We start from the raw sequence: 22,515 nt of genomic DNA, 5'->3' as shown, positions 1-22,515 counted from the left end.
ATACGGGAATCACGAACCGTCTCATTTTATCTCCAACATAGACTGCAAGGTAGCCTTTTGGGACCTCAAATCCCTTGGAAGATGCTTGATTTGTAGAAAACGATGCTCTTCTGATAATACTTGATATGCGGAAACCCATTGTTTTTAACTGCTCTACACAGAAAAAAAATATATACTGATGTTATAGGGCTTGTATGAGAAAGAAATAGTTGAATTCTGTTAATTCAGAATGCCAATGACTTCTGCTGCTTGAGAAGTAGTGTATATATAGTTGTTAAGGGCCTATGTCAAGTGCCAACTAATTCCCTCAATCAATGGATTTTGAAGGGAAAATGATGTGGTCCACTGAAGGATAAGGGATCACATGCTATTGCTTTAGAGGTCCATTTCAAGGATTAGGAAGTTAAATGGGACTGCCTACCTCACCTTCTGAAATAATGGCCAACAGATTGCCCACTTGAAATTAAAGACAATAGACAAGTGATCCTAATGTTTGTTCATGGAGTTTGCTATAATTAATCTAATGGTAGACATGTGTTAGACATATCACATGATTCTTCAGATTGACATGTTACTAACATACATCTACCAAATAATATCAAAGTGATAAGGTGCAACTAGTACGACTTGAGCAGGACCTGATTGATCGTTCTGTAACAGTGCTTGGAGATAAGAAGAGAACCAATATTGAACACATAATCATGAGCAACTATGAACCACATTTTTGTGTACTAACAATTTATACGCAACAACACCCCGTGAAAAAATGCATACATGAACTCTGCGGTCCCGTGCCTTCCTAATTATTAATTAAGTATCAGCATGTTTCCATTAGACAATCTCTGGCATACAAACATCTGATTTATTTAAGGTGGGTAATCTGTTGGCTCTTGGTCTATTGGGTGGTACTTGTATTTTCCATTACGGTATGCTACTTTGGTACTTGAGAAAGTCCTCTAAGACAAAACCATGTGACCCTTTATGTGACCTTCTCTCCCAGCTGGGTCATATGACCCCATCTTGTTTCCGGAGTCCACCAATAATTTAAATTGCCAATTGTTTCTTTACATATTCTTTGATCTATATATATTCATGGCTGTGAGCATTTAGAACAAACACAAGGAAAAGAAAAATATTCAACTTTCAAACACTTAGTTCTTATTTTCAAGTCTTCCTTAGACTATTATTCTCCTCTCAAGTTTTAACACATACAACAATGGGTTTTCGTTTAACCGGTATCAAAAAGGCATTACTTGCTGCAAACCGAGCATCTTCAAAAGCTGTGGACGTGCCAAAGGGCTATCTTGCAGTGTATGTTGGAGAGAAACTGAAGCGGTGTGTGATCCCCATATCATACTTGAACCAACCTTCATTTCAAGACTTGCTGAGTCAAGCTGAGGAAGAGTTTGGATATGATCATCCCATGGGTGGTCTCATGATTCCTTGCAGCGAAGATGTCTTCCAACATATGACTTCTCACCTGAATAGGCTATGAATCTTAATTCTAACACTGCAGGAGACTGACACAGATTAGTAGAGACAGTTTTGTACATTTAGGCATCTTCTCAATTTGTAAAGATTCCCTTTCTCTTGAAATTTTGAAAAAAGACTAATCAGAATGACGAATTTTTGGAGTTTATGTTTTTGGTGTATTGACAATGAATTCAACTACTCAAGCAGCTCTTTATAATTTTCAGTTCTCGCTTAACATAGGAACTCACGAAGCATGAGCAAGGTTACTTGTTATTAGACAGAATAGACTATGTTCTCCCATAAATTTCAAAATTTCTATAATTGTTAGCCGATAGTTATTTAGTGAATCTCAGTGCATTACTTTAATTACAGAGAGGGAGTGGCTGATCTACACATAGTTTCTTTACAGTAGATAATTTTTTTACACATTATATTGACTATGCAATTATTAATAGCCTATATATCTGATAGCCTATAGTTAACCAATCTCAGTGCATTACTTTAATTACAGTGTATTGGCTGTAAAGTCTCTTTCTGAAGCGGAAGATGAGTTGGTATGAGGTCACAAATCTCAGTAATCCTTCATAAACCACAGCCCTCCTCCACCCATTCAATTCAGAATGTGGTTATCATTCACCATAATTAGTACAGAAGTATGATAAATAGTAAATACAACTGTGATCATTGAAATGTTAAAATTTTATTGAAATGCTAAATGTTCAGAAGAGAAATAAGAAAATCTATTAGTGGAGATAAACCACACGTCAAAGGAATGATATATTTATTTAGCTATGGATTTCATTCATTGAAATTCATGGAAATCATTAAACCTTGATTTTTAAGTCCTTTGTCACATGTGTTGGAAGTTAGCAGGGGGCATCTTATGTATGATTGGGACCAATAATTTTAATTTTACATACCTCTGCATAAAATTTAAGAGTCTTTTAATCCCTTCCCATATAAACTGATGCTTAAGTTGTGAATCACTTATAGTAATTTGTTTCTGCTTGGGAATCAATTGTGACTAACAACTTTTGTTTTTTGAACAGAAACCAGCTTTACTACTTGCGCATAGGGTCCTAATTTCATGAATAAGTGAATATTGTAACGATTGGTATTTGAATTCATAGTAATTAAACCCAAAAGTTGACGACCAAAAATCTGTTTATCAGTTTGTCATTCATAATTTCATATAGTAATTTTTTTCCATTTCCCATGAAACTGGGTAATCTTTACAAGTTAAAAAGATGCCTATCTTACAAAATTGTCTCTACTAATCTCTATTTCAATTTCCTATAGTGTGAGCTTTATAGCCCATTCAAGTGAGAAGTCATATGTTGGAAGACGTCTTCGCTGCAAGGAATTGTGAGGCCACCCATGGGATGATCATATCCAAACTCATCCTCAGCCTGACTCAGCAAGTCTTGAAATGAAGGTTGGTTCAAGTATGATACAAGGATCACAAACTTCTTATGTTTCTCTCCAACATACACTACAAGATAGCCCTTCGGAACTTTAACAGATTTTGAAGCTGCTTGGCTAGCAGTTAATGATGGCCGTCGAGTAGCATGTAAACGGAAACCCATTTTTGTGCTTGTTTGAAGGAAGGAGAACAAAGTTAAGATCTGAAATTCAAGTTTTATCTAAATACTTGAGGATGTCAATGACTTGTGTTGTCTATGAAGGCAAGAGGAAGTGTACTTATAGTTGAGGTTCTTTGGAAACCCATTTCCTAGAGAAAATTATTGTTGAAGGATGGATAGTACCAGTAACATATCAGGTGGTGTGTTATCATAGAGTGTACCCCACCTTGTTAAGCAATGACCAATATAGAGCATCCACTTGCGTCCTAATGTTTGTATACTACTATACTCTATTAAGTGGTATCCATATTTTTATTAACATGCTCTAGACATGTTTCCTTCGTTGTGATAACACAGCTAGAAAATGGATAGCTATGGATCATTGAAGTTTGTGAATATACATTGCATTACTTTTATTATGGGGAGGGAGGGTCTAATCTCCACATATCTCTTTTAAAATAAACAGAACATTTTACTGTTTTAGTGATCAGTGAAGTGGTTGGCAAATCTGGGACCCCCATGACTTCCAAGTGCAAATAAACGTAATATTAGGTAGGGACAGAGGATGTTGTTCAAAATGTGATCTTCCCTGGCCTCCAATTCCATTAGTAGCAATCAGCTATATTTGATGGTTTATATATCAGATTCCAAGAACAGGTAGTTTATCAATATGAAGAACCCATGTGATATGTTTTGGTTTGTTTGGAAGAGGACAATTACATTATGTCGGCTATGAAATTATTATTAGCATATTGACATTAAAGTCTATTTCTGATGGGGCAGATATGTTGGTATGAGTTCTCAAATCTCATGAAATCCTTGATAAACACCATGAAGACGATAGCATGTGACATCTCATTGGCCCTTGCCTCCTACTGGACCCCATTAAATAATAGCTAACACTCCTCCAAGTCTCCAACCATTCAATTCAGCACAGAATTGTTTCCACAAAGACTCTTAAGTCTATCTATATATACTCCTCTTGGCATTCTAAAGCAACACAAGTCACTCACAAGATACGAATTCAAATATTTCTTTCACACACAGACTACTGCTTTAGTTGTATTATTCTCGGTGTGTTGCAACTCATAACAATGGGCTTCCTCTTTCCTGGTATTAGAAAGGTAGCTTCCAAGGCTAGTGGGGTCCCAAAAGGCTATCTTGCAGTCTATGTTGGAGAGAAAATGAAGCGGTTTGTGATTCCCATTTCATACTTGAATGAACCTTCATTTCAAGAATTGCTAAGCCAAGCTGAAGAAAAATATGGATATGATCATCCAATGGGTGGTCTCACAATTCCTTGTAGGGAAGATGCCTTTTTAGACCTCACTTATCGCTTGAATTGAATGATAAATCATACTGAAGGAGACTGACATAGATTAGTTGAGGACTTGAGGCTAATTGTACAGCAGAAACTTTCAATTTTCTTTTTATCATTCTTTTGTAAGTGGAAAATTCCATCAAATTGAGATTGTTGTGAACAGATATATTAGACTTTTTTGTCAAATTCCAATGAGTTTCTATATACATCTTGTTTTTGCTAAAAATATATTTAGAGTTTGAAGTTTAATACTGTAATCCTTTATTATAAAATTTCTATAGGGATTGAAAATTAAAAATTAAAAGCTTTAGAGGTTTTTAGAAGTTTCAAAAAGTTTGATCATGGTCTGATATTGTGCAATACTAATGATAATTAATGTATGGTAGCATTTTCCTGATGCATCTTAATGTTAGAAAAAACTGAACGGGAGCATATGCAAGAAAGTACCAGTTCTTCAACCAAAAGCTGGTCATATAAATTCATTGAAATTGGAGGGAGGGTGGGGAGGAATCTAATCTCTATGAAAATCTGTAGAACAACTGCAATTTGGCTTCAGCATAATTAGTATTGAAATCTGATAATTGAATTTTGAAAATTTTAAGGCATGGCAAAATCTTCTGTATCTATAAGTAGACATAAACCATACTCAAAGGAAAGTGTAATCACAGGGAAAGCGAATCGCCCCTATTAGTTCTTTCAAATGAGTTATAATGCTGCATCTGAAAGAATTGAATGGATAATGGACCATTTGATGGGGTCTAGAGAGATACAAGGGCTCATTAACCATCACATGGTGTTGTCTAATAGGTCTTCATCAAGAATCAGTGAAGATTTCAGAATTAACAGCCCACTTTGAAGATAAGTCATCCACACAGTTGTTGCTTCAAAGTGAAAAGGATTGGTAAAGCAAGAAACTTCATTATTGGTTAACAAATTTAATGTCTTGTTTCTTATTCTCAAAGACATCCCACATTTTCACTTTCTCACGCATATCTCTATGATAGATATGTGATAGGAAAAGAAAAGAGAGAGATAAGAAGAAAAATTGAGAGTAAGAATGCATCAACTCCTTTATTCTGTGAAATTTATGAGAGTAACCCGGTCTGTTATTATTATTTTTAACCGTAAGCAGCCAGGCTGCTCCTGCATAAGACCCTACTTGTAGGAAGAAGTGGAAACTTGAATTGATAAAAGAATCATTTAGTAACTGAGTTAATTGTCATCACTCAAAAAAAAGGATAAACTTTGTATGTGAATCTATCATATAATTTTTTCCCTTTTCATGTGAAATGAAGTAATATTTACAAGTTATAAGCATATGCCTATTTTACAAAATTGTCTCTATTAATCTACATCAGTTTCCTGTAGTGTATGATTTAGAGCCCATTCAAGTTAGCAGTTATCTGTTGGAAGATATCTTCACTGCATGGAATTGTGAGGCCACCCATGGGATGATCATACCCAAACTCATCCTCAGCTTGACTCAGCAAGTCTTGAAATGAAGGTTGGTTCAAGTAGGATAAAGGAATCACAAACCGCTTTTGTTTTTCACCAACATACACTGCAAGATAGCCCTTTGGCACTTTAACTGATTTTGAAGCTGCTTGGCTAGCAGTGAATGATGCTCGTCGAATAGCATATAAACGGAAACCCATTTTTGTTCTTGTTTGAAGGAAGGAGAAAAAAATAAAGATTTGAGATATAAGTTTTATCTAAATACTTGAGGATGCCAATGACTTGCTTTGTCTACGAAGGCAAGAGGAAGCGTATTTATAGTTTTGAGGTTCTTTTGAAATCCAATTCCAAGATAAATTATTGTTGAAGGATGGATAGGACCAATGAGATATCAGGTGGTGTGCTGTCTTAGAGTTTACCCCACCTTGTTAAACAATGGCCAATATGAAGCATCCACTTGCAGCCATATGGCACATAAATCAAGTGCAACCTAATTTTAGTTCATGTATTGACTGGTATTCCATTTTTCTGCTAACATGCTCTAGACATGTTTTTTTTTTGTAATTATACAGCTAGAAAACGGATAACTATAGATCATAGACCATTGCTTAAGTTTATGGATATGCATTGCATTACATTTATTATGGGGAGGGAGCCACTGATCTCCACATAACTTCCTTACAATAGACAGAACATTTTACTGTTTTAGTTATCAGTGAAATGGTTGGCAATTCTGGGACCCTCATGACTTCCCAGTACTATTAATAGTAATATTAGGTAGGACAATAGGATGTTGTTCAAAATGTGGTCTTCCCTGTCCTCCAATTCCATTAGTAGCAATCAACTAGAGTTCATAGTTTATGTATCAGATTCCAAGAATTGGTAGTTTAACAATATGAAGAACCCATGTGATATTTTTTGGCTTGTTTGGAAGAAGATCATTACATTATATCAGTTGTGCAATTATTATTAGCCTATTGGCTGAGAAGTCTCTTCCTGATGGGGCAGATATGTTGGTATGAGTTCTAAAATCTCATGAAATCCTTGATAAACACCATGAAGACAATAGCATGTGACATCTCATTGGCCCTTGCCTCCCACTGGACCCCATTAAATAACAGCTAACACTCCTCCAGCCATTCAATTCTGCACAGATTTTCTTCCACATAGACTTGTATATCTATCTATATATACTCACTCATCTTAGCATTGTCAAGCAATACAAGTCACTCACAAAATACGAATTCAGATATTTCTTTCACACACAAGCTACTGCTTTTGTTGTATTGTTCTTGGTGTGTTGCAACTCATAACAATGGGCTTCATCTTACCTGGTATTAGAAGGATCGCTTCCAAGGCTGTTGGAGTCCCAAAAGGCTATCTTGCAGTCTATGTTGGAGAGAAAATGAAGCGGTTTGTGATCCCCATTTCATACTTGAATCAACCTTCATTTCAAGAACTACTAAGGCAAGCTGAAGAAAAATATGGATATGTTCATCCAATGGGTGGTCTCACAATTCCTTGCAGAGAAGACGCTTTCTTAGACCTGACTTCTCGCTTGAATTGAATTCAAGGGGACTGACATAGATTAGTTGATGCTAATTGTATAGAAGGCACTTTCATTTTTCTTTTTATGATTCTTTTGTAAGCGCAAAATTCCATTGAACTGAGATAGTTATGAACAGATTTATTGGACTATTTAGTCCAATTTCAATGAATTTCTATAGACATCTTATTTTTGCTGAAAATATATTTAGTGTTGGAAATTTAATACTATATCCCTTTATTACAAAATTTCTATTAAGGATTGAAAGGTGAAAATTAAAAGCTTTAGTGGTTTTTAGCAGTTTCAAAAGTTTGATCATGGTCTGGTACTGTGCATTGCATATCACTTACGATAATCTATGGTAGCCTTTGCCTAATGCCTCTTTAATGTTAAAATAAAAAATGAAGGGAAGCATATGCAAGAAAGTGCCAGTTCTTCAACCAAAAGCCAGTCTTATAAATTCATTGAAAATTGGGGTGAAAATCTTTTCTCTGTATGTTTTCCACTTTGACCACTGAGCTTGTTAGGTTGAGAAAATGTGTAGAGTAACTGTAGTTTGGCTTCAGCATAATTACTATTTAAATCTGACAAGTACAACACAAAAAATTGAAATTTGGAAAATCTAAGGCATGGCTTAATCTTCTGTTTCTATAGGTGGAGATGAACTATACTCAAAGGAATTTGTATCACAAAGGTCTAAGGAAAACTAAATTTATAATGATTTCACAATTTCACTGAATGATTCCTATTAGTTCTTGTAAGTCTGATATCCTTCTCTACAGATGTGAATGGTTTCTGGCTGGGCTATTTGATGGGGTCTGGTGAGAGAGACAAGAGCTCATTAACCATCACATGGTGTTGTCTTGCAGGTCTTCATCAAGAATCAGTGAAGATTTTAGCCCACTTTGTAGATAAGTCATCCACACTGTCATTGCTTAGAAATGAAGTACATTGGTACAAAAAGGAACTTAATTATTGTTTAACCATTTTATAGTCTTTCTTCTTATCTTCAAGACATGTCATATTTTCATTTTCTCACACATCTCTCTTAGGTTTTCCATTGATATAGTGGAGCCATGATAGCAAAAAGGAATGGATTTATGTGTATGCATTATCATGTAAAGTCATCAAAATTAAACACTCCATTTGTTGACACATATCTGGTAGGAACTAAAATTCAATGGTTGCATGCTAAGACAACTTGCACGGCAAGTCCTTGTGAAGAGAACGGAAACTGCTTCTGATTGCAGTCTCCATCAAGACCCACCCGCTTTTCTAACAGCACAAGTACAGCTCACCTTGTTATGTAATTTGAGACTAAGACATTGTTGTAAGTTAGTGTCAATAATTGATATGTCCCTTTCTTGATTTTAGCTTTAATTTGCCTGTTAGTAACTGTAAGATGAAGTTTTGATCTAGTAGTACAACTCTATGTTTTGATGATTAAAAGTTAACCTTTTGATATGAACAATTGTGGTACTCTAACGTGTTTTTCTGAGTGTGTTATTTACAGGCTCTGACCTCAACTCAATCTCACACAAATCAGAAGCACTGTGTTAAAGAGCGACCCAAGCAACGCTTTCGCATTCACCATGTTCAGTATGAACAGTGGAAAAGCTTCAGAAGTTCTGAAGTTATACAAACTCTGATGTGGACTCAGTCACTAGAAGTTCTGAAGATCCAGAAAGTCTGATAACCAAGAAACACTGAAGGCTCAGATATTCTGATGGTGTAGAAGACTCTGAAGATCCAGAAGCTGATTAGTGAAATTCTGATGTCCAGAAGCAAGATACTCTGAAGACCATGTACTTCCCTCTGAGTTCAGAATCAGAAGAAACAATGGTCAGAGGATCTGGGCTTTCCCTCTGACTCTGATCAACCGGCTTCACAAGTTCCAATATGAAGCATTCCCCTGATCAGAAGTCTCCTAGGTTTAAAGGTCAAGTCGCTATCCAAGTACAAAAGCAACTGTACCTTCCTGACGACCTACCTAACAGTCTCAGACATAGCAGAAGCTGGATTTTCCAGAACTGCCCTCCAACGGTAGCATTTTCCATGCAACGCTCAACCCTAATCCTTAGAGTATATAAAGAGGCTGAAGACTGAAAGAAGCGGCTAGAAGCATTTACATACACACAAGATAAATTCAAATTCTTCTAAGCTTTCTTTCATCTGAAATTCATTGAGTTTACTATTAGCTTTTTAGAAGCAAATCTCTTGTAAACAATTCTTTGATAAACAGTTTGTTTAGTTCCTTTAGGAGATCAAGGTTGATCGGATCCTAGAGAAGACTAAGAGAGTGAATCTTAGTGTGAGCTAAGTCAGTGTAATTGTTAGTCACTTGTAGGTTTCAAGTGCAGTTGTAACTCTTACCTGATTAGTGGATTGCCTTCATTCTAAGAAGGAAGAAATCACCTTAACGGGTGGATTGGAGTAGCTTGAGTGATTTATCAAGTGAACCAGGATAAAATCCTTGTGTGCTTTTCTATCTCTTATCTTTAGCACTTAAGTTCTCGAAAGATTTGTCAAAATCTTTAAGGTGGAAGCTTTATACTGAAAACGTTATTTAAACCCCTCCCTTTCTACCGTTTTTCATACCTTCAATTGGTATCAGAGCGCAAGTTCTGATTACCACACCTAACAGTGTTCAGTGATCCGGGCCGGTGTGAAAAACAATGGCTGCCACCACCAGTGAAACTCAAAGAGATGGTTACAATGCAAAGCCTCCTATGTTCGACGGTCAAAGGTTCGAATATTGGAAAGATAGACTGGAAAGTTTCTTTCTGGGTTTCGATGCAGATCTTTGGGATATTATTGTGGATGGCTACGAGCGTCCCGTTGATGCAGATGGCAAGAAGATCCCAAGGTCAGAGATGATTGCAGATCAAAAGAAGCTGTACTCACAACATCACAAAGCAAGAGCAATTCTTCTAAGTGCTATTTCCTATGAAGAGTACCAGAAGATTACAGATCGTGAGTTTGCGAAAGGCATTTTCGAATCTCTGAAGATGTCTCATGAAGGAAACAAGAAAGTCAAAGAATCAAAGGCATTGTCTTTGATCCAAAAGTATGAATCCTTCATCATGGAGCCAAATGAGTCCATTGAAGAAATGTTCTCCAGATTCCAGTTGCTTGTAGCTGGCATACGACCTCTCAACAAGAGCTACACAACAAAAGATCATGTCATAAGGGTCATCAGGTGTCTTCCTGAAAGTTGGATGCCTTTAGTGACTTCAATAGAGCTCACGAGAGATGTTGAGAATATGAGTTTAGAAGAACTCATCAGCATTTTGAAATGCCATGAGCTGAAGCGCTCAGAGATGCAAGATCTGAGGAAAAAGTCCATAGCCTTGAAATCTAAATCTGAAAAGGCTAAGGCTGAGAAGTCAAAAGCTCTTCAAGCTGAAGAAGAGGAATCTGAAGAAGCATCAGAAGATTCTGATGAAGATGAGCTGACTCTGATCTCCAAGAGACTCAATCGCATCTGGAAGCACAGGCAGAGCAAATACAAAGGCTCTGGAAAGGCAAAAGGAAAGTCTGAATCCTCAGGTCAGAAGAAGTCCTCACTTAAGGAAGTCACATGCTTTGAGTGCAAAGAATCAGGGCACTACAAAAGTGACTGTTCAAAGTTGAAGAAGGACAAGAAGCCAAAGAAGCACTTCAAGACAAAGAAGAGTCTGATGGTGACATTTGATGAATCAGAGTCAGAGGATGTTGACTCTGATGGTGAAGTCCAAGGACTCATGGCTATTGTCAAAGACAAGGAAGCAGAGTCAAAGGGAGCTGTTGACTCTGACTCAGAATCAGAAGGAGATCCTAACTCAGACGATGAAAATGAGGTATTCGCTTCTTTCTCTACCTCTGAACTGAAACATGCATTGTCTGATATCATGGATAAATATAACTCCTTATTGTCTAAGCATAAGAAGCTGAAAAAGGACTTATCTGCTGTTTCCAAGACTCCTTCTGAACATGAGAAAATTATTTCTGATTTGAAAAATGATAATCATGCTTTGATCAATTCTAACTCTGTGCTTAAGAACCAGATTGCTAAGTTAGAAGAAATTGTTGCCTGTGATGCCTCTGATTGTAGAAATGAGTCTAAGTATGAAAAGTCTTTTCAAAGATTCCTAGTTAAGAGCGTGGATAGAAGCTTAATGGCTTCAATGATCTATGGCGTAAGCAGAAATGGAATGCATGGCATTGGCTATTCTAAACCAATTAGAAATGAGCCCTCTGTGTCTAAAGCTAAATCCTTGTATGAATGCTTTGTTCCCTCTGGTACCATATTGCCTGATCCTTTACCTGCTAAAGTTGCTAAAAACCCTCTTAAAAAGGGATCCTTCTCTATGACTAAATATCATGCAAATATTCCTTTAAAATATCATGTTGAGACACCCAAGGTGATCAGAACCTCTGGGGTAACTAACAAGAGAGGACCCAGAAAGTGGGTACCTAAGGACAAGATTATCTATGTTGCAGATATCCTTGATAGCTTCACTGAAACACCAATCATGGTATCTGGACAGTGGATGCTCGCGTCACATGACGGGAGAAAGGCGTATGTTCCGAGAGCTGAAACTTAAGCCTGGAGGCGAAGTTGGCTTTGGAGGAAATGAAAAGGGTAAAATTGTTGGTACTGGTACTATTTGTGTAGATAATAGTCCATGCATTGATAATGTGTTATTGGTAGACGGCTTAACACATAACTTATTGTCTATAAGTCAATTAGCTGACAAGGGTTATGATGTTATATTCAATCAAAAGTCCTGCCGGGCTGTAAGTCAAATCGATGGCTCTGTTCTGTTTAACAGCAAGAGGAAGAACAACATCTATAAGATCAGATTATCTGAGTTGGAGGCTCAGAATGTGAAGTGTCTTCTGTCTGTTAATGAAGAGCAATGGGTATGGCATAGACGGTTAGGGCATGCCAGTATGAGAAAAATTTCTCAGCTGAGCAAGCTAAACCTTGTCAGGGGCTTACCCAATCTGAAGTTCGCTTCAGACGCTCTCTGTGAAGCATGTCAGAAAGGCAAATTCACAAAAGTCTCTTTCAAGGCAAAGAATGTTGTCTCAACCTCAAGGCCGTTGGAACTTCTGCATATCGACCTTTTTGGACCAGTGAAAACTGAGTCTATAGGTGGCAAGAGATATGGGATGGTTATCGTTGATGACTATAGCCGCTGGACATGGGTAAAGTTTCTAACCCGCAAGGATGAGTCTCATGTTGTGTTCTCTACCTTCATTGCTCAAGTGCAAAACGAGAAGGCTTGTAGGATTGTGCGTGTCAGAAGTGACCATGGTGGAGAGTTTGAGAATGACAAGTTTGAGAGTCTGTTTGATTCCTATGGAATTGCACATGATTTCTCTTGTCCCAGAACTCCTCAACAAAATGGTGTTGTTGAGAGGAAGAACAGAACTCTTCAGGAGATGGCTAGAACCATGCTCCAAGAAACTGGCATGGCTAAGCACTTTTGGGCAGAGGTAGTAAATACAGCATGTTACATTCAGAACAGAATCTCTGTGAGACCAATTCTGAATAAGACTCCTTATGAATTGTGGAAGAACATAAAACTCAACATTTCTTATTTTCATCCTTTTGACTGTGTTTGTTATGTTCTCAATACTAAGGATAGATTGCATAAATTTGATGCTAAGTCTTCTAAGTGTCTATTACTTGGTTATTCTGAGAGATCTAAAGGTTTTAGATTTTATAATACTGATGCTAAGACTATTGAAGAATCTATTCATGTTAGATTTGACGATAAGCTTGACTCTGACCAGTCAAAGCTAGTTGAGAAGTTTGTAGATTTAAGCATTAATGTTTCTGACAAAGGCAAAGCTCCAGAGGAAGATGAACCAGAGGAAGAAGCTGGTCCTTTAACTCACAAACTCTGAAGAAGAGCAGAATCACTGCAGCTCACCCTAAGGAATTGATTCTGGGCAACAAAGACGAACCAGTCAGAACCAGATCAGCCTTCAGACCCTCTGAAGAGACCTTGCTCAGTCTGAAAGGATTGGTGTCCTTAATTGAACCCAAGTCCATAGATGAAGCTCTTCAGGACAAGGATTGGATTCTGACTACGGAAGAAGAATTGAATCAATTCTCCAAAAACGATGTTTGGAGCTTAGTGAAGAAGCCTGAGAGTGTCCATGTAATTGGAACAAAATGGGTATTCAGAAACAAGCTGAATGAGAAAGGAGATGTAGTCAGAAACAAGGCAAGGCTAGTTGCTCAAGGCTACAGCCAACAGGAAGGAATAGACTACACTGAAACATTTGCTCCAGTAGCAAGACTGGAGGCAATCAGACTGTTGATATCTTTTTCAGTGAATTTCAACATAGTTCTACATCAGATGGACGTGAAGAGTGCCTTCCTAAATGGTTATATTTCAGAGGAAGTCTATGTTCATCAACCCCCAGGTTTTGAAGATGAGAAGAAGCCAGACCATGTGTTCAAATTGAAGAAATCACTCTATGGTCTGAAGCAAGCTCCCAGAGCATGGTATGAGAGACTCAGCTCATTCCTTCTGGAGAATGAGTTTGTAAGGGGTAAAGTAGATACAACTCTCTTTTGCAAGACTTATAAAGATGATATCTTAATTGTGCAAATTTATGTTGATGATATTATATTTGGTTCTGCTAATCAATCTCTATGCAAAGAATTTTCTGAGATGATGCAGGCTGAATTTGAGATGAGTATGATGGGAGAATTAAAGTACTTTCTGGGAATACAAGTTGATCAAACACCAGAAGGAACATATATCCATCAGAGCAAGTACACTAAAGAACTTCTGAAGAAGTTCAATATGCTGGAATCTACAGTGGCCAAGACTCCAATGCATCCTACATGCATTCTGGAGAAAGAAGATAAAAGTGGTAAAGTATGTCAGAAGCTCTATCGTGGCATGATAGGTTCACTTCTATACTTAACTGCATCTAGGCCAGACATACTATTTAGTGTTCATTTATGTGCTCGTTTCCAATCAGATCCAAGGGAAACCCACTTAACTGCTGTTAAGAGGATCCTAAGGTATCTGAAAGGCACCACTAACCTTGGCTTGATGTATAAGAAAACATCAGAGTATAAGCTTTCAGGTTATTGTGATGCTGATTATGCTGGAGATAGAATAGAGAGAAAAAGTACTTCTGGAAATTGTCAATTTCTGGGAAGCAATCTAGTCTCATGGGCAAGCAAGAGGCAATCAACCATTGCACTATCAACTGGAGAGGCAGAATATATCTCAGCAGCAATATGCAGCACTCAGATGCTCTGGATGAAACATCAGCTGGAGGATTATCAGATCCTTGAGAGCAATATCCCAATCTATTGTTATAACACTGCTGCAATCTCATTGAGTAAGAATCCTATCTTGCATTCAAGGGCAAAGCACATTGAGGTAAAGTATCACTTTATTAGAGATTATGTACAGAAGGGCGTACTTCTTCTGAAGTTTGTTGATACTGACCATCAATGGGCAGATATCTTTACAAAGCCCTTAGCAGAGGATAGATTTAATTTTATTCTGAAAAATCTGAACATGGACTTTTGTCCAGAGTGAAGATGGATCAGAACCTCTGACTATGATACTTCTTGATCAGAAGATGTCTAGTCCAGAAGGTAACTCAATCAGAGTGTGTGTACCCATTGGTACTGACTCTGAAGCTGAGACAGCAACACGTGTATCAGTATTTCTGATGCATAGTTCCTTGTGCCCGTGTGACAGTCTGTCATGATTGCGTGTAGATGTGCTTCTCTCTTGTGTGTGATATGTGTATTTACTGTTAATATCTATCTTTAATTTTCAACCGTTGATCTTAAATTGCTTTTTGAATCAACAACGGTTATTTGTCAAAACCCACTATACACACACGATCTCCTTCACTTTCGGTTTTTACTCTCTCTCTCTCTTGCTATTTCAAAACCGCTTATCCTCGATTTCTCTCTCGATCTCTCTTCATCTTTCAACCTTCATCTTCTACCTAAACCTTCAACCGCTCCAAAAATGGTGAGTAAAACCAGAAGAGCTACTGCAGATGCAACCCAGTTCCCTCATATGGTAGTTGGTCTAGCAACAGGTCAAAGGGGTCCTAAGAATCCGACACAAGATCAAGGTCAAGCTCAAGAGCAGATTATTCCGATTGCAGAACGGGGCTGTGTCGTTCACTGCGTATATGCTCCTGAGGAACTTCAAGTACTGGCAGAATGGAGATTCGACCTCGACAACCTTGCTACAAATGGGTATGATTTTCGTCCTGAAGTCCAAGTTCAAGGTTGGGGAAATTACTTCAACAGGCTTCGAGGACCGGTGTATGATAAACTGATCAAGAAATTCTGGAAGCACGCCGACTGCGATGATACTCAGGTGGTATCTCACATTCTTGGAAGAAAGATCATCATTACAGAGAAGTCTTTCGTAAACTTGCTGGGTGCAGAAACTGCTTTTGGGTATCGTTTCCAATTCACTGAATCGAAGCTGAAACCCAAGACGAAGGATGAGACCAACAAGGCCCTGTACACCAATTACAAACCGGGCAAGACGAATTACAAAGTGATGGACCTTCATCCCAAGCTCAGGATCTGGCACAAGATCTTGCTCCACTGCATAAACCAGAGACCAAAGGGCAGTTCCCCAGACTACATCAACTTCAACCAGAAGGCGATGTTGTTCTTCATCCAAGACAAGAAGAAGATCTGCCTTCCCTACTTCATGTTCTCCTACTTGAAGGAGTGTATCCGGAAGTCTCGTACCACTGCCTCCATCAAGTCAGCAATCAAGTATATTCCCTTCGGGAGACTGTTGTCTGATCTCTTCATTGAGAGTGGCCTCATTCAAGATCTGGTAAATGCTGGATGCACAGAGGATCTGACCACTATTGTCAGTGATGTCTTCACTGCAAATTCTCTAAAGAAAATGGGCCTAGTCAAGAAGAAGATTGCTCCTGCCCATGAAGACACATCTTCAGAAATCAGAAGTAGAAGGGTGCCTCTGAATGACTACCCTCTGTGGACACAGGCAGACAATCCTGAAGCCATTAGGTGCTATGTTGAAGACTTAAGGGCTCAAGGATTTGAAATTGATCTCGATGAATTCTTCAACAGACTGCCGCCAGCTCCAGAGTTTCCTTCTCCTATCAAGAAGAAAGCTCAGAGGAAGATGATCCTAGAAGAATCTTCTGAGGAATCAGATGTCCCTTTGATCAAAAAGAAGAAGGCTGGTCAATCCAAGAGAAAACATGATGAAACCAGCAAGCCCGATGATGGTGATGATGGTGATGATGGTGATAATGAGGATGGTCCTCCTAAGAAGAAGAAGAAGCAGGTCAGAATTGTGGTGAAGCCTACTCGGGTGGAACCAGCTGCTGAAGTGATCAGAAGGATTGAAACTCCTACCAGAGTGACAAGATCATCAGCACATTCAAGTAAGTCTGCAGTTGCTTCTGATGATGATTTGAATTTATTTGATGCACTCCCCATATCAGCCATGCTCAAACACTCTTCAAATCCCCTCACTCCTATTCCTGAGTCCCAACCAGCCGCACAAACCACATCTCCACCACATTCCCCAAGGTCTTCATTTTTTCAACCCTCTCCTACTGAAGCACCTCTCTGGAATTTGCTCCAGAACCAACCCTCTAGGCCAGAAGAACCAACCTCTCCCATTACCATCCCGTACAACCCATTAACTTCTGAACCCATCATTCATGAGCAACCAGAGCCTACCCAAACAGAACCTGGACCCAGAACCTCTGATCACTCTGTCCCAAGAGCATCAGAACGTCTGGCTCTCAGAACCACGGATACAGACTCTGCCACAGCCCTTACACATGTATCATTCCCAACAAATGTTGCTGATTCTTCTCCTTCCAACAACTCTGAATCCCTTCGAAAATTCATGGAAGTTAGAAAAGAAAAGGTGTCTACCTTAGAAGAATATTACCTCACTTGTCCAAGCCCTAGGAGATATCCTGGCCCTAGACCTGAACGTCTAGTTGACCCAGATGAACCTATCTTGGCCAATCCTTTACATGAGGCAGACCCTTTGGCTCAACAAGCTCACCCTGCCCCTGACCAACAAGAGTCTATTCAACCAGAACCTGAACCAGAACAATCTGTGTCTAACCAATCCTCAGTTAGATCACCCCATCCTCTGGTTGAAACTTCAGAACCTCACCTTGGAACCTCTGAACCAAATGCTCAAATGTTTAACATTGGCTCTCCACAAGGTGCCTCTGAAGCTCACAGCAGCAATCACCCAGCCTCTCCTGAAACCAACCTCTCTATAATTCCTTACACTCACCTCCGACCCACATCTCTCTCTGAGTGCATCAATATTTTCTATCATGAAGCCTCTTTGATGCTACGCAATGTGCAAGGTCAGACTGACCTAAGCGAGAATGCTGAACATGTGGCTGAAGAGTGGAACAATCTGGGCACTTGGATAGTGGCTCAAGTTCCAGTTATGATGCAACTCCTGTATGCAGAAGGAAGTCAGAGGATCGAGGCTGCAAAGCAAACGTTTGCTAGAAGGGTGGCTCTTCATGAACAAGAACAGAGACATAAGCTACTTGAAGCTATTGAAGAGGCTAAGAGAAAGAAAGAATAAGCAGAAGAAGCTGCACGTCAAGCAGCAGCTCAAGCTGAACAAGCCAGATTAGAGGCAGAACGACTTGAAGCTGAGGCTGAAGCCCTTAGATGCCAAGCACTTGCACCAGTAGTGTTTACTCCTGCTGCTTCTGCTTCCATTCCAGCTCCTCAAGCTGCTCAGAATGTCCCTTCCAGTTCTACTCAGTCAAGCTCGTCCAGACTCGACATCATGGAACAGCATCTTGACACTCATGAATCCATGCTACTTGAAATGAAGCCCATGATGATGGAACTTCTGCGTCGATCTGATAAACCCTAGTTTTAGGATCTCTTCGCTTTTCTTTTTCTTTAACTTTGTTTTATTTTGTTAATTTCTGTTTCTTTTTCCTTATTTATTCTACTTTGTTCGTTTGTGATTATCTATGCATATCTATATATATTTTTGTCACATATGCTTGCAAAAATCTTTTTATTCATAATCTCTTTATGTTTACATCATACATTCTTTTCCTATAGTCTAGAATGGAGGATCCTTCCTCATTCTTCTGCACTCCTGGCGCTGCTCTGCCCTCTCCTTCTCCAGACGCTCCAGTGCATACTGGATGTTGTTGAGCCTGTCTTTTAGCTCATCCCTCTCCAGAATCTCTTCTGCAGTCTTGAGCTTCTCTTCAAAAATCTCTTTTTCTTCCAGCAGCTTGAGTTCAAGCTGGCTGAGTTCTTGCACCTCCTCCACGAAGGCAAGAAATTCCCTCAAGTCTCTCTTCAACTCTGGACGCAGGTCCTCCTCCAGCAGTGTCCGTGTTAGCTCTGAGATGGTCTGTGTACCCTCTGGATGCCTGATGTTCAGGAACAAGTCCTCCTCAAAGGCCTTCTTTCTCAGCTCTTCTAGTGCTACGATGTATGATGCCATTCTTTTTTACTGAAAATTGTTCGAGTTGTGAAGCTTACATCTCTCTCCAACGCTTTATATAGGCTTCACTTTCTCTCTGAAAGTTAATGCTCCTACAGTTTCTCGAGGTTAGGTTCTTGGTAACTGACCCTCCTCTTTACTCCCTTGGCCGGTGGTAAACGTTCTTATCTTGCATTAACTCTTCTATTTATTTCGCCTAACTCTGTTTCTTGCATCGTTTTCATTTTCTTTAAACTTAGACCTTCTCTAAGGGGGAGTACCTTGTACTTCAAGCTAAGTTTTTCACACCCCAGGCTTTTTGCTTATGACAAAAAGGGGGAGTAAACCCAGTTTTTGATGTGTAAGATGTGTTAGTGTGATTTATTTTTCTTTTGGAGAATTTAAGAGTTCCACCTTTATGACCATAGATGTGTCACTGGGCAAATACAAGGAATACATTTCACTTCTTCTGAAGTGATTCTAATTTGACTCTGATACCCGAGACTCTGATACCTTGTCTGTGACTCTGATTACTTATGCGTTCTGATTACTCTATTTTCATCTATGTCATAAGTTTTTCACTCTGAACTCTTATATCATTTAGCTCAGAATCTAGACTTTACTAATGTTTTCATCAAAGTATTAGATTCAGGGGGAGCTAAGCTCAGAATCAAGCAGTGACTTGAATTCAGAATGAGCAAGATAAACTATTCACATCAGGATAAGTATTATTCTATATCTCTAAACTCTGAGTGAATTTAGTTTAATGTTTAAGAATTGTTCATCAAAAATCTTAGTTTTGTCATCATCAAAAAGGGGGAGATTGTAAGATCAAGTTTTGATCTAGTAGTACAACTCTATGTTTTGATGATTACAAGTTAACCTTTTGATATGAACAATTGTGGTACTCTAACGTGTTTTTCTGAGTGTGCTATTTACAGGCTCTGACCTCAACTCAATCTCACACAAATCAGAAGCACTGTGTTAAAGAGCGACCCAAGCAACGCTTTCGCATTCACCATGTTCAGTATGAACAGTGGAAAAGCTTCAGAAGTTCTGAAGTTATACAAACTCTGATGTGGACTCAGTCACTAGAAGTTCTGAAAATCCAAAAAGTCTGATAATCAAGAAACACTGAAGGCTCAGATATTCTGATGGTGTAGAAGACTCTGAAGATCCAGAAGCTGATTAGTGAAATTCTGATGTCCAGAAGCAAGATACTCTGAAGACCATGTACTTCCCTCTGAGTTCAGAATCAGAAGAAACAATGGTCAGAGGATCTGGGCTTTCCCTCTGACTCTGATCAACCGGCTTCACAAGTTCCAATATGAAGCATTCCCCTGATCAGAAGTCTCCTAGGTTTAAAGGTCAAGTCGCTATCCAAGTACAAAAGCAACTGTACCTTCCTGACGACCTACCTAACAGTCTCAGACATAGCAGAAGCTGGATTTTCCAGAACTGCCCTCCAACGGTAGCATTTTCCATGCAACGCTCAACCCTAATCCTTAGAGTATATAAAGAGGCTGAAGACTGAAAGAAGCGGCTAGAAGCATTTACATACACACAAGATAAATTCAAATTCTTCTAAGCTTTCTTTCATCTGAAATTCATTGAGTTTACTATTAGCTTTTTAGAAGCAAATCTCTTGTAAACAATTCTTTGATAAACAGTTTGTTTAGTTCCTTTAGGAGATCAAGGTTGATCGGATCCTAGAGAAGACTAAGAGAGTGAATCTTAGTGTGAGCTAAGTCAGTGTAATTGTTAGTCACTTGTAGGTTTCAAGTGCAGTTGTAACTCTTACCTGATTAGTGGATTGCCTTCATTCTAAGAAGGAAGAAATCACCTTAACGGGTGGACTGGAGTAGCTTGAGTGATTTATCAAGTGAACCAGGATAAAATCCTTGTGTGCTTTTCTATCTCTTATCTTTAGCACTTAAGTTCTCGAAAGATTTGTCAAAATCTTTAAGGTGGAAGCTTTATACTGAAAACGTTATTCAAACCCCTCCTTTCTTCCGTTTTTCATACCTTCAGTAACCACATGAGTGACAAAATTAGTTTTCTTAAGCTTTACTAGGGACTGCTCAATTAATTCTCAAGTGACCCTATTTGTTGTCCTGTTAACCGAATCTGTAACCTTCATTAGCAGATTCATTTTCTGTGGTTCCCCTTATCAAACTAGAAGTTATCAAGGAACAGTGCATAGCACTAAATATGATTTTTTTTATATCCTATTTTTGACAGAATTTAGAGAATGCAGAGAACTGCATCCGATTATATTGATTTATGTGTAGTCTTCTTTGCGTTTTAGCTCCAGAAAAAGTAACCTCAGCTTTACTCTGGCTGGGAATCACACATTTATTTCTTTCTGGAATTTATTATAGCAATTAGATTTTTTTTCACAGCAGCATAAGGCCTAGTTGTACTGAGAGGTGGAAATTTTAATTGATAAAAGAAACATTTAGTAGCTAGCTGAGTTCATTGTAATTACACAAAAAAGTAAAGGGTAAACTTTGCATGTGAATTTGTCATATAGTAAAATTTTCCCTTTTCACTTGAAGAGGCATAATTTTTACAAGTAAGATGACTATTGTACAAAATTGTCTCTACTAATCACTATGTCAGTTTCCTATAGTGTGAGCTTTAGAGCCCATTCAAGCGAGAAGTTATTTGATGGAAGACATCTTCGTTGCAAGGAATTGTGAGGCCACCCATGGGATGTTCGTATCCAAACTCTTCCTCAGATTGACACAGCAAGTCCTGAAATGAAGGTTGGTTCAAGTATGATAGCGGAATCACAAACCGCTTCTGTTTTTCTCCAACATATACTGCAAGATAACCCTTAGGCACTTTCGCAGATTTTGAACTTCCTTGGATAGCAGTGAATGATGCTCGTCGAATAGCATGTAAATGGAAACCCATTTTTGTGCTTATTTGAAGGAAGGAGAAGAAAACAAAGATCTCAAATTTGTAAGAAGATTGTGTCCTAAATACTTGAGGATTGCCAATGACTTGTGGTGTTTGTGAATACAAGAGGAGTGTATTTATAGTATTTTAGCTTCTTTGGAATCCCAATTCAAAGAGAAATGATTGTTGAAGGATTGAGGGCATACGGATGAGATATCAGGTGGTGTTGTCTTAGGGTGTACCCCACGCTTTTAAACAATGACCAATATAGGGCCCCCACTTGCAACCAAATGAGACCTTATGTTTTTGTTCTTGCATTGAATGGTACTCCATATATTTGTAAACATGCTTTAGACATGTTTTCTTCATTTCGATAACACAGCTTAATGCTGATGTAGTACTGGTGAGTAATATATCAAAATATGTTCCTCCCTGGGCTCCAGTTCCATTAGTAGCTAACAGCTAGATTTCATGGTTTATATACCGGATTGCAAGAACTGATAGTTCATCAAATATTAAGAGCCCATGTGGTATGTTTTGGCTTGTTTGGAACATGGCCTTTACATCAGCTATGCAATAATTAGCCTAAAGTCTCATTCTAAAGGGGCAGATAAGATGGTATGAGTTCTCAAATCTCAAGTAAAATTTGATAAACACCATGAAGACAATAGCATGTGACATCCCATTGGCCCTAGAACTCCTCCAAACAACCATTCAATTCAGCACAGAATTGTTTCCACAGTGACTTGTATATCT

The 22,515-nt window shown here is 38.6% G+C and overlaps 4 protein-coding genes across 4 annotated transcripts; 2 read left to right on the top strand and 2 right to left on the bottom strand.

Annotated features, from left to right (window-relative positions):
• Positions 1-841: 841 nt before the first annotated feature.
• Positions 842-1,673, top strand: LOC130747567 (auxin-induced protein 15A-like). The gene has a single exon (XM_057600539.1). The coding sequence runs from the start codon at positions 1,217-1,219 to the stop codon at positions 1,493-1,495; it is 279 nt and encodes a 92-aa protein (XP_057456522.1). The 5' UTR covers positions 842-1,216; the 3' UTR covers positions 1,496-1,673.
• Positions 1,674-5,521: 3,848 nt separating this feature from the next.
• Positions 5,522-6,104, bottom strand: LOC130747571 (auxin-induced protein 6B-like). Its single transcript, XM_057600541.1, has one exon. The coding sequence runs from the start codon at positions 6,030-6,032 to the stop codon at positions 5,754-5,756; it is 279 nt and encodes a 92-aa protein (XP_057456524.1). The 5' UTR covers positions 6,033-6,104; the 3' UTR covers positions 5,522-5,753.
• On the top strand, positions 6,104-7,550 carry LOC130747573 (auxin-induced protein 15A-like). The gene has a single exon (XM_057600543.1). The coding sequence runs from the start codon at positions 7,148-7,150 to the stop codon at positions 7,397-7,399; it is 252 nt and encodes an 83-aa protein (XP_057456526.1). The 5' UTR covers positions 6,104-7,147; the 3' UTR covers positions 7,400-7,550.
• A 13,666-nt stretch (positions 7,551-21,216) lies between these two features.
• Positions 21,217-22,236, bottom strand: LOC130747563 (auxin-induced protein 15A-like). Its single transcript, XM_057600536.1, has one exon. The coding sequence runs from the start codon at positions 21,772-21,774 to the stop codon at positions 21,496-21,498; it is 279 nt and encodes a 92-aa protein (XP_057456519.1). The 5' UTR covers positions 21,775-22,236; the 3' UTR covers positions 21,217-21,495.
• Between the last annotated feature and the right edge of the window lie 279 nt (positions 22,237-22,515).

This window comes from Lotus japonicus, chromosome 3 (genome assembly GCF_012489685.1).
Source record: "Lotus japonicus ecotype B-129 chromosome 3, LjGifu_v1.2".
Taxonomy (NCBI): domain Eukaryota; kingdom Viridiplantae; phylum Streptophyta; class Magnoliopsida; order Fabales; family Fabaceae; genus Lotus; species Lotus japonicus.
This window is presented reverse-complemented; position numbering and strand designations above follow the sequence as displayed.

Excerpts from the sequence above, each read along its gene's own strand:
- LOC130747567 (XM_057600539.1), top strand. The coding sequence starts at position 1,217 with ATGGGTTTTCGTTTAACCGGTATCAAAAAGGCATTACTTGCTGCAAAC.
- LOC130747571 (XM_057600541.1), bottom strand. The coding sequence starts at position 6,032 with ATGGGTTTCCGTTTATATGCTATTCGACGAGCATCATTCACTGCTAGC.
- LOC130747573 (XM_057600543.1), top strand. The coding sequence starts at position 7,148 with ATGGGCTTCATCTTACCTGGTATTAGAAGGATCGCTTCCAAGGCTGTT.
- LOC130747563 (XM_057600536.1), bottom strand. The coding sequence starts at position 21,774 with ATGGGTTTCCATTTACATGCTATTCGACGAGCATCATTCACTGCTATC.